Genomic DNA, 17,410 nt, shown 5'->3' with positions numbered 1-17,410 from the left:
GGGACTTCCTAGGAACTTCTACTTCCCACAAAATGGAGGAATTAACTTACCTAGTCCCCCCTAGGTAAGTTAAACTTCCCATGGGAAGTAGAAATTCCCACATTCAACCAAACAAATTTTGACAATTTCTAGGAATTACAATTTCATGGGCATTGAGTTTTCATGGGAATTTCTACTTCCTCCATTCAACAAACAAGCTCTAAGAAGCAAAATAGCAATTCTGGGATATGGAAAATTCATATCCTAATTCTATAAAAGATAAGAAATATGCATGTATTATCACAAGAACACAAGTTTAACTAATATTAAAAAACTTTCAAAAGCCAACAATTGAATATCCTACTACAATGTATGAAAATTGCAAACCCTATACAAGTTACTCCAGATATTCAAGTTAACAAAATACCAAATTAACGAACGGAAATTAGCAATTTTAGTCGAATTGCCGGACTTACTAGTCTTTGTTTCTTCCTCGATCTACCCACTACTATCTTCAGGTTGCACCAAGTTATAATAAGAAGATGGCACCAAACTATCTATTTTTAACTCTTTACTCTCTTCAATATACACCAACAAATTACAAGTTGATATCTAATCGAAATCAAAATCAAAATCAAATTTGATGCTATTTTGGGGTTAATCTATTAGGAATAGGTGAGCGAAATTCAAAGAGTTGGAATAACAGAGGGGCAATTTTCTTTTGCTTGTTCGATTTTATGGGAAGAATTAGTTGGGGTATTTTTATTCTATGGGAAGAATTAGTTGACTTTGGTTTTGTTTGTTGAGGATTTCTTGGTCTCTAGCTACTTGAGACCAAGATGGTCTCAACCAAGGGTACCAAGGTAATTTTCCCTTAAAAGCTGTGAGTTATTAAAAAAAAAAAATAACCCTCAGTGTTGGCCCACTTATTTTCAACTGAAAAGTTTTGATTTTTAAAGTCTAAAAAGTGGAGAGAGAACTTATTTTCAACTGAAAAGTTTTGATTTTTAAACTCTAAAAAGTAGAGAGAGAAAACATTAGAAGGTTTGATATTCTGAAAGTGAAAGAGGGAAAGTTTAAAGGGTGTGCGCAAAGACGAAGAAATTGTGTAGGAATTCTCCAGAATTGAAGCCGTAGAATTCAGCGGTTTGACGACAGTTCACACCCGTATTTGCGGTAAATTCTCTTGGTTAATTTTTTTAAAATTATTGTATTTCAGCGTTTGTTGAATTAATAGGGTTTTAGTATACATTTGCACTGTTATTTTTATAAAATTTAATTATGGATTTTTGTTTGTTTGGGCAATTTACAAACTAGGGTTGTGCTGCATTTTTAATTTGGTGAAATTGATTATATGAAGTTGTGAATTTAGGGGTTGTTTTTTAAATTACAAACTTAGGTTAAATTTGTGTGTTGGATGATTGATGAATTTTTCGAATTGTAAATTGTTAGAGTGCGATGATTTTATGATGTCAAATTAGTTGTTTATTATGACCTCATAAATTACATTGTTAGAGTGTGTTGGATGATTTTCTGATTTTATGATGAATTTTTCGAATTGTAAATTGTTTAAACATAATTCCCAGTTTAGAATTTAGACCAGCCAAGTTAAGAGAATTGTACAGATATTTTTGGTCTTTTTGTTCTTGAACTTTCCATTTTCGTTTTCATTTTTGCTGCTGAAAATGGATTTGTTGTTGTGTTTGTGTGTGTTCATGTTGTTATGTTATGAAGTTTTAGTTGGATTAATTATAGTGAAATCACTGAAAATGTGCGAAAAATGCGAAATTTGTGAAGAGCAGGGTATAATGGTGCCTGAATATGCAGTGTTGGTATTGTATTAATACCATCAGATAACATCATGTTATAAAATGAGGAAGTTTTGATGAAAAAGTTTAGCATATATATTGTATTGTAGGGTGTTCCAGTTGTATATCATATGGGGGGGTACCATATGTTCTTGTTGTAGCATGTCTGCATGGTGTGTCTGTTTTTAATGTGTATTTGAATTCTTGTAGTTAATGAATTGTATTTTTGCTTTGTTTTAGTCATGGTGTTGGAGAGGTCTGGTGACTCCTCAATAAGCTGCAGGCGTAATTGGGGGGTAAGTGTAATGAAGAAGTGTAGTAGTTTGTTTGTATTAGTTTTAGAGTACAGAAGTAGCTCAATTACCTGGGACAGACCTGTGTCTAATTTATTGACCGTTGTATGCTTTGCAGGGTAGCTTGAAAAAACTTATGAAAACTGTACCAGCAACGACTTCTTCTAGCAAACAAATGGGTAAGCGGAAATTGAAAGGTGTAGTGGAGGATGTAGTAGTTGAGGATGTAGTAGATGAGGATGTAGTAGATGAGGAAGAAGATGATGACTTTGAGGAAGATGGTAGTGAAGCAAGTTCTGATGATGATGATTATGAACAAGAGGTCGAAGAAGATGATCCTGATGATGAGTTAGATGCTGGTGACTATGTAGAAGAGGTGTACGTAGAAAGTAGGAGTGGGCGTAAGAAGCGGAAAGTGGTTGAGAAAGTGGTAGAGGAAGAAGAACCTGTGCCCAATTCTACTACAAGCAAACCTGTTAAGCAACAGAAGAGGATAATTAGAACGGTGAAGCGTCCCCCGCCAGCAAAGAGGCAGTATGTGGAGAGGCCGGCAGCCGTGGAGAGGCAATATGTTGAGAGGCCGACAACCATGGAAAGGCAATATGTTGAGAGGCCGCCAGCTGTTGAGAGGCAGTATCTGGAGAGGCCGCCAGCCGTGGAGAGGCAATATGTTGAGAGGCCGGCAGCCGTTGAGAGGCAATATGTGGAGAGGTTAGCTGCTGCAGAGAGACAAATTGTGGGCAAACAATATGTGGAGAGGTCCGCACCAGTACAGAGGCGGCGATTAGTTGTTGAACAAGATGATCAGGTGAAATTAAAGTAAATAGTGTGTTTAAATAGGTTAGGGTGGACTTTATTTACTAATGCATTTGTTTGGTGATTGTGTAGATTGAGATTGATCTAGAACCTGGCCCGTCGGTCGGTGAGAAGGTGAAAATGAGTGGGGTTGTGGTTAGTACGCAGTTGAGGATGTGCAAGAAGGTAAACTGATTTTATTGTGACAATATTTGGTAATTAATTGGTGCATGTGCTTTTGGCTTACATTTCTGATGGGATTTTATGTTTGGCAGTCTGCAAATTACAATTGCCGCGTTTCTGCATTTTCTGACCTGATCACTGTGCTGGAAATTGAGCAAGGGAAAATTGACCTTCTGAATGGGTGTGGTTTTGGCGGCTTGTTGAAGTTGAAACTTAAAAAAATAGATCGTAGGTTTTGTTACTGGCTCATGTCAAGGGTTGATCATGAGAGGAGTACATTTGTTGGTGTTGATGAGAAGGAGTTGCCTCTAGGACCCGAGCAATGGAGGTGTATTTTTTATCTTGCTCGGGGTCCAAAACCCGTGCCAGAGGTTGTAGAGGATCCAGTTATGGAGAGTAAAGTGACCAACATTGCTAAGAATTTTGGTGATGTCAATGGTAGTGGGCGAGAGTATATTTCGATTCAGAGGGCCTATGATTGTATAGGGTTGATGCCAATTGGAACAGAAGAGGAGAAGGACCATTTTATGAGGGCGTTTCTAATAGTTGTGCTGGGCTGTATTTTGTGTCCTACGACTAATGGGCAGAGCTTGGCTACTAGCTTGTTGCCTGCTGTCACAGTTGGTGCTGATGCTAGTCAATATGACTGGTGCTCTATGGTGCATAGTAGGTTGATGGGTCATGTGCGTGACTTTCACAAGAGATTTGATGCCAAAGGCTTTATAGCCGGTGGTGGTGGTTGTGGCCTATTTCTGATGGTGAGATTCTTATTTCGATTCAAATGTTGTGTATTTCTGCTGTTATGTGTAGTCTTTGAAGTTTTTATTTTGTTGTAGATTTAAATGTATACTTATTTAGTTATGTTATTTATACTTATTGGACTTTGGATTTTGTTATAGATATTTTATTTGGATCATCTTGCTTTGCCACCACTTAGTTAGGGGAGATTGCCCAGAATTGATGTCTGGACGGAGAAGAAAATAAGTGCAGCTATTCAGTAAGACTTGTTGCCATCTTTAGATTATGGAAAACTGAAAGTAAGTCAATGTATTATGTATTCCATTTTTCAACTATTCCAGTATTCCAAGTTGTTGTTGTTGATTCTTGTGTTTTGTATACTTGTCAGTTGATTGACGTAGCGTATGGGGAAAGACATCCATGGGAGCCTAGGGACACTTTTGAATCATTAGAAGTCAGGGTTGGAAATGAGGTATGTTCAAGTTTGTGGTTGTGAAGATTTGCTTAAGTGCTTATACTCTGTGAAAGAATTGCTTTGAATATCTGTGAAAGAAGTGCATAATATGAACAATATATCCTGAATAAAAATGCATTGACTTGGTTTCTTATACCATCCTACTCATAGATGGTACCAATTGAGTCATAGATGGTACCTAAAGCTTATACTTTTATTAATGTTAGATGGTACCAAATGTATTATAGTCCTAGTGATAATGGTACCAAAAGCCAATACCTTTATTACTTCTGGATGGTATCAACGGCATAGATAGTACCACTTTAAGTTTCAGTCCAAGGCATAGATAGTACCACATTAACTCTCAGTATCAACAAGTCAGTGTTGCAAGTTTTATAAACTATTTAAAATAAAGCTAAAATCATGTACCCTAATTTATCTATTGATATGTAAGTGCATGTGAGCATGTGACACTATTTATCTCCGTTGTTTTGAAAATATCTTACAAATGTGTTAAAGATTCAGTAATGATTCTTGGTTGTTGATTGAAATGGCCTGGTTATATGTATTTGTAATTAGATTATAGAACTGGATTGGTGTTAGGGTGTAGTATGTCACCATATGAAGATGAAACACATGTAGGTGTGTACCTGAGAATTATGTCAGAGTTGCCATCTTTAATATGTTCTGGATGTTGTGATGTATGTGTATTTTTCTTTATTTATTGTAGGTGGTGAAAATTTTAAAGCCCTATTTGGAGAGATTTGAGAGCATTTTGAATGCTACTAATAGGGGTTTTGTTAGGAATGCCCCTAAGGAGAGGTCTCCAATTGTGAGGTCACCCATTGAGAGATCTCCAGTGTTGAATGTGACTAGCTCGAAATCTGAGTCGATAGAGGACATGTCAGCTGAAGTGAACAAGGGTAGGCTTGAAGAAACCTACAGACAGTTGTAGGAGGTGGTAGGTATGGGTGTTCAAGACCCGGTAGGACATGTGGTTGGTGAAGTGTCCTCCGCGGTGAAAGACCAATTTGGCCAGGGGGATCATGTGGATCAATCCCCAATCAGTGAACCAGCTCCCTCAGTTGTAGCTCCCACTGAGGGGCAGGATGACAGAACTGGGGACAAAGGATTCACTGATGAGAGTGCAGGGGGGTTGAACATGGTTGGGGGAGTGACTGATGAAGGGGACAAAGGCAGTGCAGGAGAAGAGGAGAGTAACCGGGAACGGGACCGAAGCGTTGGGAAGCGACCGTTGAAGCCATCTGCTAAGGTGTACTCTGATGAATACATTTGTGGTAATCGCAAAGTTAGTACTTTAGGGTCTGCAGATACGGCCCTCATCAATTATTGCAGATCGTGGTCTTCCAAAGGTGGCAGGTAACTATTTTAGATTACCTATGTTAATATATGTTAATATATGTTGTTTAGATATTTTAGATTATCATTCTTATTTGATTTTCAAAAGCACAATATGATGGTTTTATAATGTTCTTTTTCTTTTTTGTTTTTAATCCAATATCTTCATCAATTATTTAATCCAACACAACCAATCAAATTGAATTGTATAGTATTTTACTTGGATAACAATGACTTGATGATGAATAATAATCCAATAATATTTCAATTTAGTTTAGAATATCAATCTGAAGATTAAAAAACTTTACTTTGTAGCTAGCATGTTATACTTTGTACCATATGATGGTTTTATAATGATGGTTTAGCTATATTAGATTACCTAATTTCTCATAATTGAAATTTCTGTTAATATATGTTAATATATGTTGCATTAGTGGTCCAATCATGTTGCAATGTGATGGAGAATTCGCTTGTCGGGATTCTTGCCATGATGTTCTTCACTGTCGGAGGAAAATCGGTACCCAGTATGTTAATGTTGTGTCAAAGATTTACACAAAGGAATGGGCTATTAAATACGAAGGCCATAGCAAACGGATCATGATGCATCCTGCTTATGGGGTAATGTCAATTAATTCAGAACACATCTATTTATCATGCAAATCATCTATTGAATTACGTTATTCGTTATATGTTCAGGTTAAGTTGATAACTAACATGGACACTCCAGCAGACCTTGCCAAAAAGCACGTCCAACCTTTGCGTGGTGTAGCTGCTAGTCAACTAGCTGTGGTGAGTTTGGCAAATGTGTTTTAGTGTCGTTATTTTTTTTCACAAATCCTTTGTGGAGGTGGTGAGTTGAAGTCCTTTTGTTCTGAAATATTCTATACAGGTATTTGTGCCGGTGGTGAAGGAGGATCATTGGTGGTGTGCCGCGTTCTCTTTCAAGGAAGAAAAGGTTTGGATCATAGATTCCATTTTTGTTGATCCTGTTGCTGAACACAAAGATTATTTAAGCAAACTGGTATGCGTATGCTTATTTCTCAGAAACTAACTTCATTAATGATTTCATATCCTGAGTTAGTTTGCATTTTGCTGATCTTGTTGCTGTGTAGGTCAATGCAGTGGATGTGCTAGTGAAGTATCACGATCACACCTGGCCCGAGGGATCCATTGTAGCATGGCCTATTGAGTCATTAGGCCTCGTTCAACAACCAGACATGTGTGTTTGTCACTTAAATTTATAAGTAAAATTTAAATGTGGGGTTGTTATAAAAAATGTCAGCGTAACCATATGGCCTGTAATGTGTTTCATACCTTCCTTTTCAGTGTATGCTGTGGAGCGGTGATGCTAGCATGCATCAAGGACAGTACTAACTGCTTTAGGACTAAGTGGCAGATGGTTAGTTTGTCACTAAAACTTTCTTTTGTGTTGTTTTCCTTTATGATCTTTAAAAATGTTGGCTTAAAATCAAAGAAATCACTTTATTTTGTGATGGATATACGTCAAATACATGTTGATGTTTACGTATTGGTATCATTGGTCAATGATGCAGGATGGGGGTGATGTAAAAGCTGGACGGGTGAAGTTGCTAATTGAAGACCTCAGATCAGTCTGCAATGAACGACGACAGGACCTTGAGGGCCTCATCACAGAAGAACATGAGGGTTAGGTAGTTGGAGTTGTATGTTGGATGCAGTTTAGGATAAGTGGGAGAACATTTTTTGAAGTATTTTGATATGTTGGGAAATTCGGGGGGGTCCAATACTTTAGTTTTTGGGGGGTAAGTACTTTGATCAGTTATGGTGTGTTGTGTTGATGGTGTGGAATCTGCACCCGTATTTTTTGAGAAACTTGTTTTTGGATGGGGGCAGCAGTCACAACACACATGTTGGTATGGTCCCTGTTGCTTATGCAGTTGGATATTGAAATTATGTATATGATAAGTTGTAGTACTTAAATTGAACCATGCATGATGATCATAAGATGGTACCTTCTACTAATTATAAGATGGTACCTTCTACTAATTATAAGATGGTACCTTATCTTACATGTATCATCTAAATCATAAGATGGTACCTTATCATAAGATGGTACCTTATCTTACCATCCTGACCGTAGATGGTACCTTCTACTAATTACGATGGAACCATATTAGGTCAGGAGTTATTTAGTACCATCTCATACATAGATGGTACCTTATTATACCATCCTGACCATAGATGGTACCTATTTCCAAATAGGATGGTACCATGTTTTTATAATTAGAGGGTACGTTATCATACCACCCCCCCCATATATGGTAACTTATTCTGATTAAGATGGCATTGAGGAGGTCATTAGTACTAGCTCATACCATACATGGTGGGTACTTATGCCAGAGGTCCATCCTGTCCTGATCATAGATGGTCCAGCATCCTGATCATGGAACTCCTTATTATATACCATCCTGATCATATATGCTCCTTTTTTATTTAGAATGATACCATTTTATACCATCATCCCAAGGGTACCAAGCTTAACCATATTATACCATTCATATTATACCTGGCCATGATGGCACCTTTTTTATTCTGAATACCATATTATACTATCCTGACCATAAGGGTACCTTTTTATTCAGGATAGATTCGATATATTAGTTCCGTATTATGGTAAGTTGTTATGCCATCCCAGCATAGATTCGATATATGGTAAGTTGTTATGCCATCCCAGCATAAATAGAAAGTAATTCAGTACTCAGTACCAGGTCAAAGCAAATACAGAGACATCATATTATTATGGGAAATATGATGAATAAAGAAAAAGGGTGAGTTTAATAAAAGAATTGATGAGTTCAATCCCATAATAATATTATGTAGATAAAGGGTAAGTTCATAAAAGAGTTGATAAACACTAAACATATTATTATTAAGGGGGTAAAGTGTTGTACCATTGTTGCTGTAGATGGTACTGGTACTGAAACCATCGCCAAACAATTTCAACACCTTCATAGTCTTTGTTGGTGGTGTTTGTGTTTTATACGTGAAGGGGTCATAATTGGTTGGACTAAATGGCGTCATAGTTGCATTTATTGTGAATTTAATATTGGACTATAAATATGAGGTGTTGATGTAAAGTAAATGTCTGAGGGTATATTAGATCTTTTAAAATGGCAACTTCTCCAAATATTTGTAGTAAATTAAAATCTACCCAATTATCCCCTACTACACGAATTATGTATCATCCACCTTATGTTATGTATCTTAAGCCTGTAGAGACATGTGAGGTAGAGTTTGATATCAATAACACGGTGTATTACAAGAAGTACGATGATATTGATCGCGTGGATCCAATAGAACTAGTCGAGTTAAGGGTTTCGTTGTTGTCTTCTGCGGTTTATTGGGAGCCTTTCATTGGACGGTTCATGCTCATACCATGAGGTGAGAAAATCTTCCCTAGTCACTTACCTTTGTTGTGTGATTCGTATGGCATGCATAGGGGTTGGTGGGATTATCTTGAGTGGGAATTACAAAAATTGGAACAAGGGTTGATTCCTGAAAATTTATTACCTATATTTGATCCTAAACCCCAATACCAATTTGATAATTTGCCTATGTATGCTGTACCAATAAAGACATCCCCGGTATTTGTTGGTTCTTTCACTGATTCTATCCATGTCATGGAATTGGCCACTGTCACGGTGGTGTTGCATGTCCAAGTGTATTTTTCATATTCCAAAGAGCGGCAACTGCGTTTCCATGTCCACAAAATTAAGGCTGCTCCAACTTCTGCTTACTGTAGCTCAAGTCCGATCATTCCAAAAGGCAAAAAAATTGTGTGCTGGAATGCTAGAGGAATGAACCGTCCATGTTTTGTACGGCATTTCTATGAACTTCACCAACGTCACCAACCAACCATAATGGTAGTGACAGAGAGCCGTAACAGGTACGAAGATCTGCTACTTATTAAACTAGCACTCCCTATGAATTATGAGTTGGACTTGTTTGGTCCTATAGCTTCACCGGGAGGTGTAGTGGTGCTTTGGTGCAAAGGTGAAGTTCAACCTATGGCCCATCCACTCAAACACCCGGATGTACCACAGATAGTTCGGCAAGTTGTTAATCTTTCGTTCCACGTAAGAGCAAAAATTATTTTTTGGTGCGGTGCATTGTTCATACCATCCAATTTGTGGTTAGTTGTTGTCTGACTGCATAATTTTGTACAAACGTTTGCAGGGACCTCGTGGTGGTGCATCACCCACTAGCAGGAGATCACTGAAACAACTATTCGGACAGTCAGTTCATGGGAATAAGAGTTCCAAAAATATCTGATCTTTATTTTAGATGGTACCATATTGTCATTTTTGTTAATAGCAATTAGAAGGTACTTGGTACCAATATGATGTTTAATGGTATTCATTTTGAATATAAATTATTATAACATGATTATGGTAACATTAAGGAACCATCCTATGCATTATGGTACTTATATTATTAAATTATATTATGCGCTCATGTTTATGTTCTTAAAATATGCTGAAAGTCACTTGATATTGAAATTTAACATAATTGGGAATTGGGATTAGTACATAATTAAAATTAGTACAGCTTATTATCATACACGACCTAGTACGTAAAGTAATATAAAAATTATAAAAAATGTGATCATTTTTTTAATGACCCGGACACCCCCGTTGACTTCAGCCACAGCAGCAACCATCTTATCCATGCCCAACCTTACTAGCTTCCCCGAAACCATGTTCTCTGGTCGAATCATGCACTCCTCTTCAACCCATTTTGAAAAAAGAGCAGTGACGACACTTGTAGTATAAACGACTAGGGTTCGTCGAGGTGTCTGAAACACGAATCTCAACTACAATGGCCTCGCAATTGGGACAAGTTATCATCTCCACCCATGACACCGGTCTCTGATTTGGGTGACAATTATGAGGCCTAAACCTAGTACTTGCGCACGAATTTCTTAACATGTTTTCGTGAGAGGAAGAGTTTGAAAATCAAAAGGAAAATGAAAGATTTTTGGAAAAAGAAGAAGATTAGTTGATGCTGCTTTATTTGGGAAATAAAATTAAATTCTTTGTACCTCAATTATACTAAGTTAATAGTACCACTTTAAATGACATATTAAATCTTAAACATGTATTGGGAAGCGGAAGCAGAGGGCGGGAAAATTCCCTCTAAAAATTTTGAACTACTGAATGTCCAAGAAATGTCTATTCTAAAATACTAACTACGAACTAGTTGGTATAATATGCCACTCAAATTTTGTAGTTCTAATAGTGTGGAATTTTAAATTTTATTATTTTACCTAATACTAAATTTTCGGTCAACACCTTAAATGATTTGACAAGATACAACAGGAAGGCTTTCTGAAAAGGCTACTAATAGCTAGCTGACAAATTAACAGACTAGACTAGGTGAACACGTAACCCTTGGTAGCTGGGTTTCCGGTATATTAATTGTCCTCACTGTGCATTGTACACTAACATAAATTACGATGGTATAATTTTGTATCCACAATAACACCATTGTAGTTTTTATCAACACCAAAGTAGTCTTAAATGGTATAGTTGATACAGGGTATAGTTGGTATAGTTGATCCGTACTTTCGCCTTTTTGGTTACTACATAAGTTCAAATTTGAAATTGATCATACCCAAACTCGGTTCAGAAACCAAAATTAAAGCACACAATGTTTAGGAGAGTTTTTGGTCACCATGGTAAAAACAAATCCATCACCCAACAAGTCTCCAACAATGAACTTAGGGGGGGGGGGGCAATTGATCACTTATCACCCACGGGCTATGGTATACTTCACACCTCCATCATCGACCGCAGGAAGGGCAGAGGTGGATTACAACGACATGTTTTACTACAACGACAACATCGACTACCGGCAAGGCAGACCAATTGCATCTGAGTATGTCAAGAAAGGCATACGGTCACAGGAGTATGATAGAGATGGGTTTGAGTCGAAGTGGATGTCAAAACCTGGCAGCGGGAGTCCTGTGGTTGCACACCTTCCATATGCGCGAGATCATCCGAACATGTATCTTGCTTTCTGGGATTTTTTGGACTGGATGTTGTCTAGATTGAAAGAATCAAACTCCCCCAAGATGTTCCCCGATGACCTAATGGCTGTTATAGATCCAACACCCAGTATTAACGTTGATAATCCCATCGTCTATAGCTTCCCGGATTTCCTTGCCCCTTTGTTTGTGGCCGAGTACGTGGACTCAATTCATGTGATGCGTGTGGATTCACTTATGCACTACCTCTGCTTTAAGGTGACCTTCAAGTGGTTTTAGTTGCGCAACTGAAAATATCATGAGGTTGACATCCATTCCGAGCGAAGAGGCTATGATGCGAATGATAACAAATACATTCCAAAGGGAACAGTAGCGCTTCATTGGAATGCCCTTGGTGTAGATCGTCCATCATTTATACCCCATTTCAAGTCCATATACGATAACTTCAAGCCATGGGTTTGGATAATCACTAAATCTCGAGTTAGTAGAACGACGTTGATAAATGTAGTTGGTCAGCTTCCAGGTGGTTATAGGGTTTCGTTTTTTGTGCCACGGGGATGCACTGGAGGCGTTGTTCTAATGTGGGATCCAAGACTAATCCCACGTTTTGCTGATATCGAGCTACTTAACAATTTCGACCTTTTCAGCGTTCATTTCCAGCTAAGATAATACCATGTGTTGATAGTCTTGATGGTCAGCTAAGACAATACCATGTAGGTTCTTGATGGTGTCCTACTGTATGAGATGTTATTGTTGAAAGTAACTTTTTAAAATTGTTCAGACGCCATGGACACTTTTGTAATGCATGTCGTTATTATGTAATCACTTCTGTAATGGCATCTTAGATGGTACTGAATTTGTTTTTATGATGGTATCACTTAGGTTATTGATGGTGTTAGTTTTCATTTGATTATTATGCATCATGCATCATGTATACGATGTTATGACGTATGACGTTGTGCACACACCATTATTCAACGTTATGGATGACATTGTTCACACATAGCACCACACAACTTCAATGGTGCCCCTCGTATTTAGGAACACACATAGTTGTTCGCACTAATTTTCAACTATTTTCAACTTTTTCTATTTTACCACACTTGAATAAATTCACTATAAAAAGGGCATTGGTTTAAGTTAATTCATACAACATCAACATCATTCTCCAAGCTAAAAATGGAGTACGAAAATCTTCCATGCACGACTATCATATTAAAAAATGGCATGAACGACAAGCTGGTAAGATTTAAGACGATCATTAAATCATTTCGGCATTCATTTTGAGGTGATATTATTGTGCATTTAACGATAACACTTTATTTGTTTAGCCTTTACCGGCCGCATGGAGACCATGGCTACGTCGCCCTACAGACTCGGTAAGGGTAATGCGTGGTAATAAGGGTCGAGTATGGGATGTAACTCTTTCTGGAACTGAAGTTACTTCGAAAAATCCAGTGTTTCTCCACCTTGGGTGGGACACATTTGTCACTGATAACGCCATTGTTGCAGGTGAGACACTAAAGGTTTATTATGCCACAGGTGCGTTATTTTACGTACGCATATTTTCACCAGCCAATGAGGAAAGACTATCAAACGCGGTTGAACAGTAGAGGGGAAAACACCGATCATATCCTTGTGTTTTCAAAAACCTTTCTTTTTTCTTTAATCTCAAATAATGTTTGGCAAACATGGTACCATCTACGCAAGTGTTTGTAATATATATTCATACTAACGGGGTGTTCGTTGCTATTTCCAGTTCTATTGCATTATTTTTTTCCATAATATGTGTTGTTGGTAATGTGTAATTGTTATAATTTAATAACATGTTATAATTAAATAAGATGGCGTACACACTTTAGTGTATGTGTTGTAATAAAAGTGGCGTAGCACACTTCATTAAATGAGAAGTGACCTTAAGAAGATTCAAATTCCCTATATTAACTTCATTGCAATAACTCTTGATGGGAATAAAAGCATGTCAAAGTGCGAAATGAAACTGGTCGTTGATAAGTGCGAAATGCATAAATGCTTCATGAATTGATATATGTGTCCAAAGGTTTGGTGTTGGATAAACCCAATCTCACATACAACGGTATATTTAAGGCCGAAGATGGTATCACATAAACTACTGTAAAGATATTAAATAGCTATAACTACCGCTCTCAACCAGTCCTGAAACAAAGTGCATATCACTTGAAAATCTAACCCCCCCTAAAATATAAATACAGAACAGAACATGTACCATCACATTCCAGATTAAATAATTAAACAGCTAACACACATCACATAGTTAAATAACCGAGATACTTTAGCACACTAAGCACATAGTTGAAAATTAAACAACTAACACACATCACATAGTTAAATAACTAACATACTTAAACTAACACACAGTTAGACCTAATTATAATATTACCCCTTGTTTAAACATCCACATACTTAGACACCCAAACCTTTTTTAGGAACTAGTTCGTATGGTACCAACAATTAATAAAATGGTATTTTAAAATGCCATTCTGTTGGTATTTAAACATACCAACTAAATATATGATGGTACACTTAATCTACCTGGAAGACACAATAAACATAAATCTGGATTGTCTTAGATCTCTTCACTACCATCCGTGTTGGACGAGTCTGAGGTGGTGTACTCCGTTCCAGAACTTAAATCCATATTAAAAAAGAGTCGGTCCGTGAGCTTCTTCACAGCCAAATCCATCTGCTTCTTGTAGTCTTAAGGATGGAGATCAGTGATGTATGGATTAGTAAGTAGGATATCGATGTGTTCCATAACATCCAAACCATTGGCCTCCATCATCATGTTCTTGAACGTAAGGAAGTTTTCCTCGTCATCTTCGAGCTCAAACCTCAAATTTTCATGGGAAAAGTTCACCCACTCACATGTGATGTTGATCTTATCGGCAACATGAACACCGACCCCACTTTCGCCAGAAAACTTGCGTCCTAATATAATAATACCCCATTTTCCCGACTCCGGCACATTCTTCTCAACAGTATCATGAACATCTTCCAACCATGCTTCAATTGGCTTAAACAAGGCAAAGAATTTCCCTAGCCAAATATATGCACGTTTATTTTGCATGCATTTTGGCAAAATTTTTTTTAACTTGACAACATCAAAAATAAAAGCCATTTTGTAGACATCTAGTAGGTAAAACAAGAAGCAATATGCATCCTTTCTAAACTCTCTCCCAGGCCTTAGTTCTAGTAGTGTTAAGTAAGGATAATCGGGATGATACCTTAAACCGCGTATAGCACCCGAACCTTTACCACTATAAACAACCAGCTGCAATGGACGTATTAGATTCTTTGACCGATACTCGAGTACTATGGCTCCTATCGAATCTTTCACATCCCTCTCTCCCGGTTCTTCAAGTTCCTTGCATATGTCGAAGTCTTCAACCTTAGCTTTTCCCTTTTCGGCATACGTGTACCGACGGGTCATGCTCCTTGTGATTCTTTTTCTTTTGTGGGATGACGAAGACTCACCGTCGGGTTTTTTTTCCATGATCAAATATGATAAAATGTAACAATTTAGGAAATGGTGTTTCTATTCAAGGTTTAGTGGGAGTGTTTAATTTTGTTTAGGTTGCAAGTACAATATGGGTTGAATGTATTAATTCTGATGCACTTTCATTATTTCAAGTTGTTGGCACGCTTTTAATGTCATGTACGGAATAATGTGCTTGTTTACAGCACATTTACGAATACCATCGTCACCTAGAATGGTATTGGAATGAATTAAATTATTGTACCATCTAGAGAGTAAACGGAAGAAAATAAACATGGTACTCAGTATAGACATTGTTCATTGGTAAATGAAACCCCCAACATGCAAATAATTTTATTACAGCATATAGACACTAATGTGTGGTACCATTAACGAATAGTATGGTACATTATAGGTACCATCAAACCTCTACGATAGTATAAGTAGCAATGTCTCTAATAATCTGACAAACCCATAGCTGTTACACTAAAAGGACAACGTCGCCATTGAAGGTGTGGGGAGCTGCTCTTTACTACCATCCACTCCCGATACCATGATTGAGTTTCTGTGTTGAATTGCTTTGAAATGAACATCTTATTTGAAATATAACCTTCCCCCCAAGCAGTCCCCAAGGATGGTTTGACCTCCTGGCCCGACGTATAGGTTTGCAAGGATGAGCTCCCCGAACGAAATGGTGCGTCGAACACATCGGTGACCTCGTTGACGACTATGAGTGCAATGTTGTAACTTTCAGCAATTTGTTTCATTTTTCTAGCTACGGCTACTAACATTCGGTGCCGTTCGTAATATCCTTTTGATGTGTTGTCATGGTCGTCGCGAAATAAATGTGCTATAGAATCAAGCACGACAACCCTGGTGTGCCTACATCCTTCATGTGAGTACAACACCATTTGCTCAACTTGGTTCAACACTAAAAGAATTTGTTGAGGATTGTCAACCTTCTTCACTTGAACCAAACAAAGTGGATTTTCATCAATGGCGTAATGTTGTAACAGATGTGTACTTATCTGACTAAGCCTGTTCACTGGAAACACTGGGCACGCTTGTATGTAAATAGAGGATCCATATAAGCCACCATCTTCCGGCAACAACGTACAATTCAATACCAACTGCAAGCATATTTGTGTTTTACCCACACCACTTTCACCGTAAATTTCAGTTACCTCACCGGTGCGTACACCACCTTCTAAGACCAAGTCTAATCTTTGACATTTGGTCTTACATTTTTGATTCATTTTCATAAGTGTAGTTTAATATTTTCACTAGTTTGATAGATCTGCTGGTAATGTATATGTAAGGGGGGGTACTGGGATATTTATGTGGATAATGCCTTTGGATTACATTATCCACAAGTACATGCAAGGTAAACACCCACACACACGTGCTCTTAGCCTGTCTATGATGGTATAATTGACATCCTCATTGGTGTGTAATGCATACCTTTCAAGGGATGGATGGTTTGACATACCTTTCCAAGGGCTTGTGGTTTGGCATACCTTTCCAAGGCCTGGATGGTTGTAATGAATACCATGACATTTTTGTTAAATACCATCATAGGCCTAGTTTTGTACCGCAATCAGTTCAAGTGCTGTATTAGTTTAAAATACTAATAAAAATTTACATAATCCAATGATTCAAAACAACAACTCATAACACCAGAACAATCAAGTTCGGTAAAGTTAACTATTATTTATGGAGAAACTAGGATGGGGATGTACATTTCGCAAATGTGGATTTGGATTTTGCATGAGAGTATGCGAATGTGGATTTTGTATCGTCGTGTTGGGCACATGTGCCGAGTTGATAAAATGGCTGCCATCACCAAATTCGACTTCACCATACGCATTGTTGGCGGTGAAGTAACCAACTGCCTCACTATGCTGGCTCATGTGTATCCCACCAGCTAGTACCCTCCTGTTAAACGGTGGGAAAGGAACACTCCCACTTCCGGTGAAGACCAATGGGTCACCAGCAAAGTATCCTTGGTTGTTGACCTATATATTCATATATATAACACAACTATGAATACAATCATCTCCAACACTTAACACACTGAAATATACACTTTACTCAAATTGATGTTACCTGACTATTGGGAAACATATTCCCAATATGGTGCCGAGAAGGTAATACATTTGGGAAACCAACCTGTAATAATGTAATTACTTAGCATGTAAGTAATAAAAAAAAAAGGAAAATAATTGGCACAATAATAAAACACTTAAAGCAGTTCAACTTACT

General features: G+C 37.6%; 1 protein-coding gene across 1 annotated transcript; it reads right to left on the bottom strand.

The window, feature by feature from the left end:
• Nucleotides 1-15,603: 15,603 nt before the first annotated feature.
• On the bottom strand, nucleotides 15,604-16,404 carry LOC145627938 (DNA repair protein XRCC3 homolog). The gene has a single exon (XM_081680280.1). The coding sequence runs from the start codon at nucleotides 16,402-16,404 to the stop codon at nucleotides 15,604-15,606; it is 801 nt and encodes a 266-aa protein (XP_081536406.1).
• Nucleotides 16,405-17,410: the final 1,006 nt, after the last annotated feature.

Source organism: Chenopodium album, chromosome 4 (genome assembly GCF_948465745.1).
Source record: "Chenopodium album chromosome 4, dcCheAlbu1.1, whole genome shotgun sequence".
Taxonomy (NCBI): domain Eukaryota; kingdom Viridiplantae; phylum Streptophyta; class Magnoliopsida; order Caryophyllales; family Amaranthaceae; genus Chenopodium; species Chenopodium album.
The sequence above is the reverse complement of the archived record's forward strand: the minus strand, read 5'-3'. Positions and strand labels throughout refer to the sequence as shown.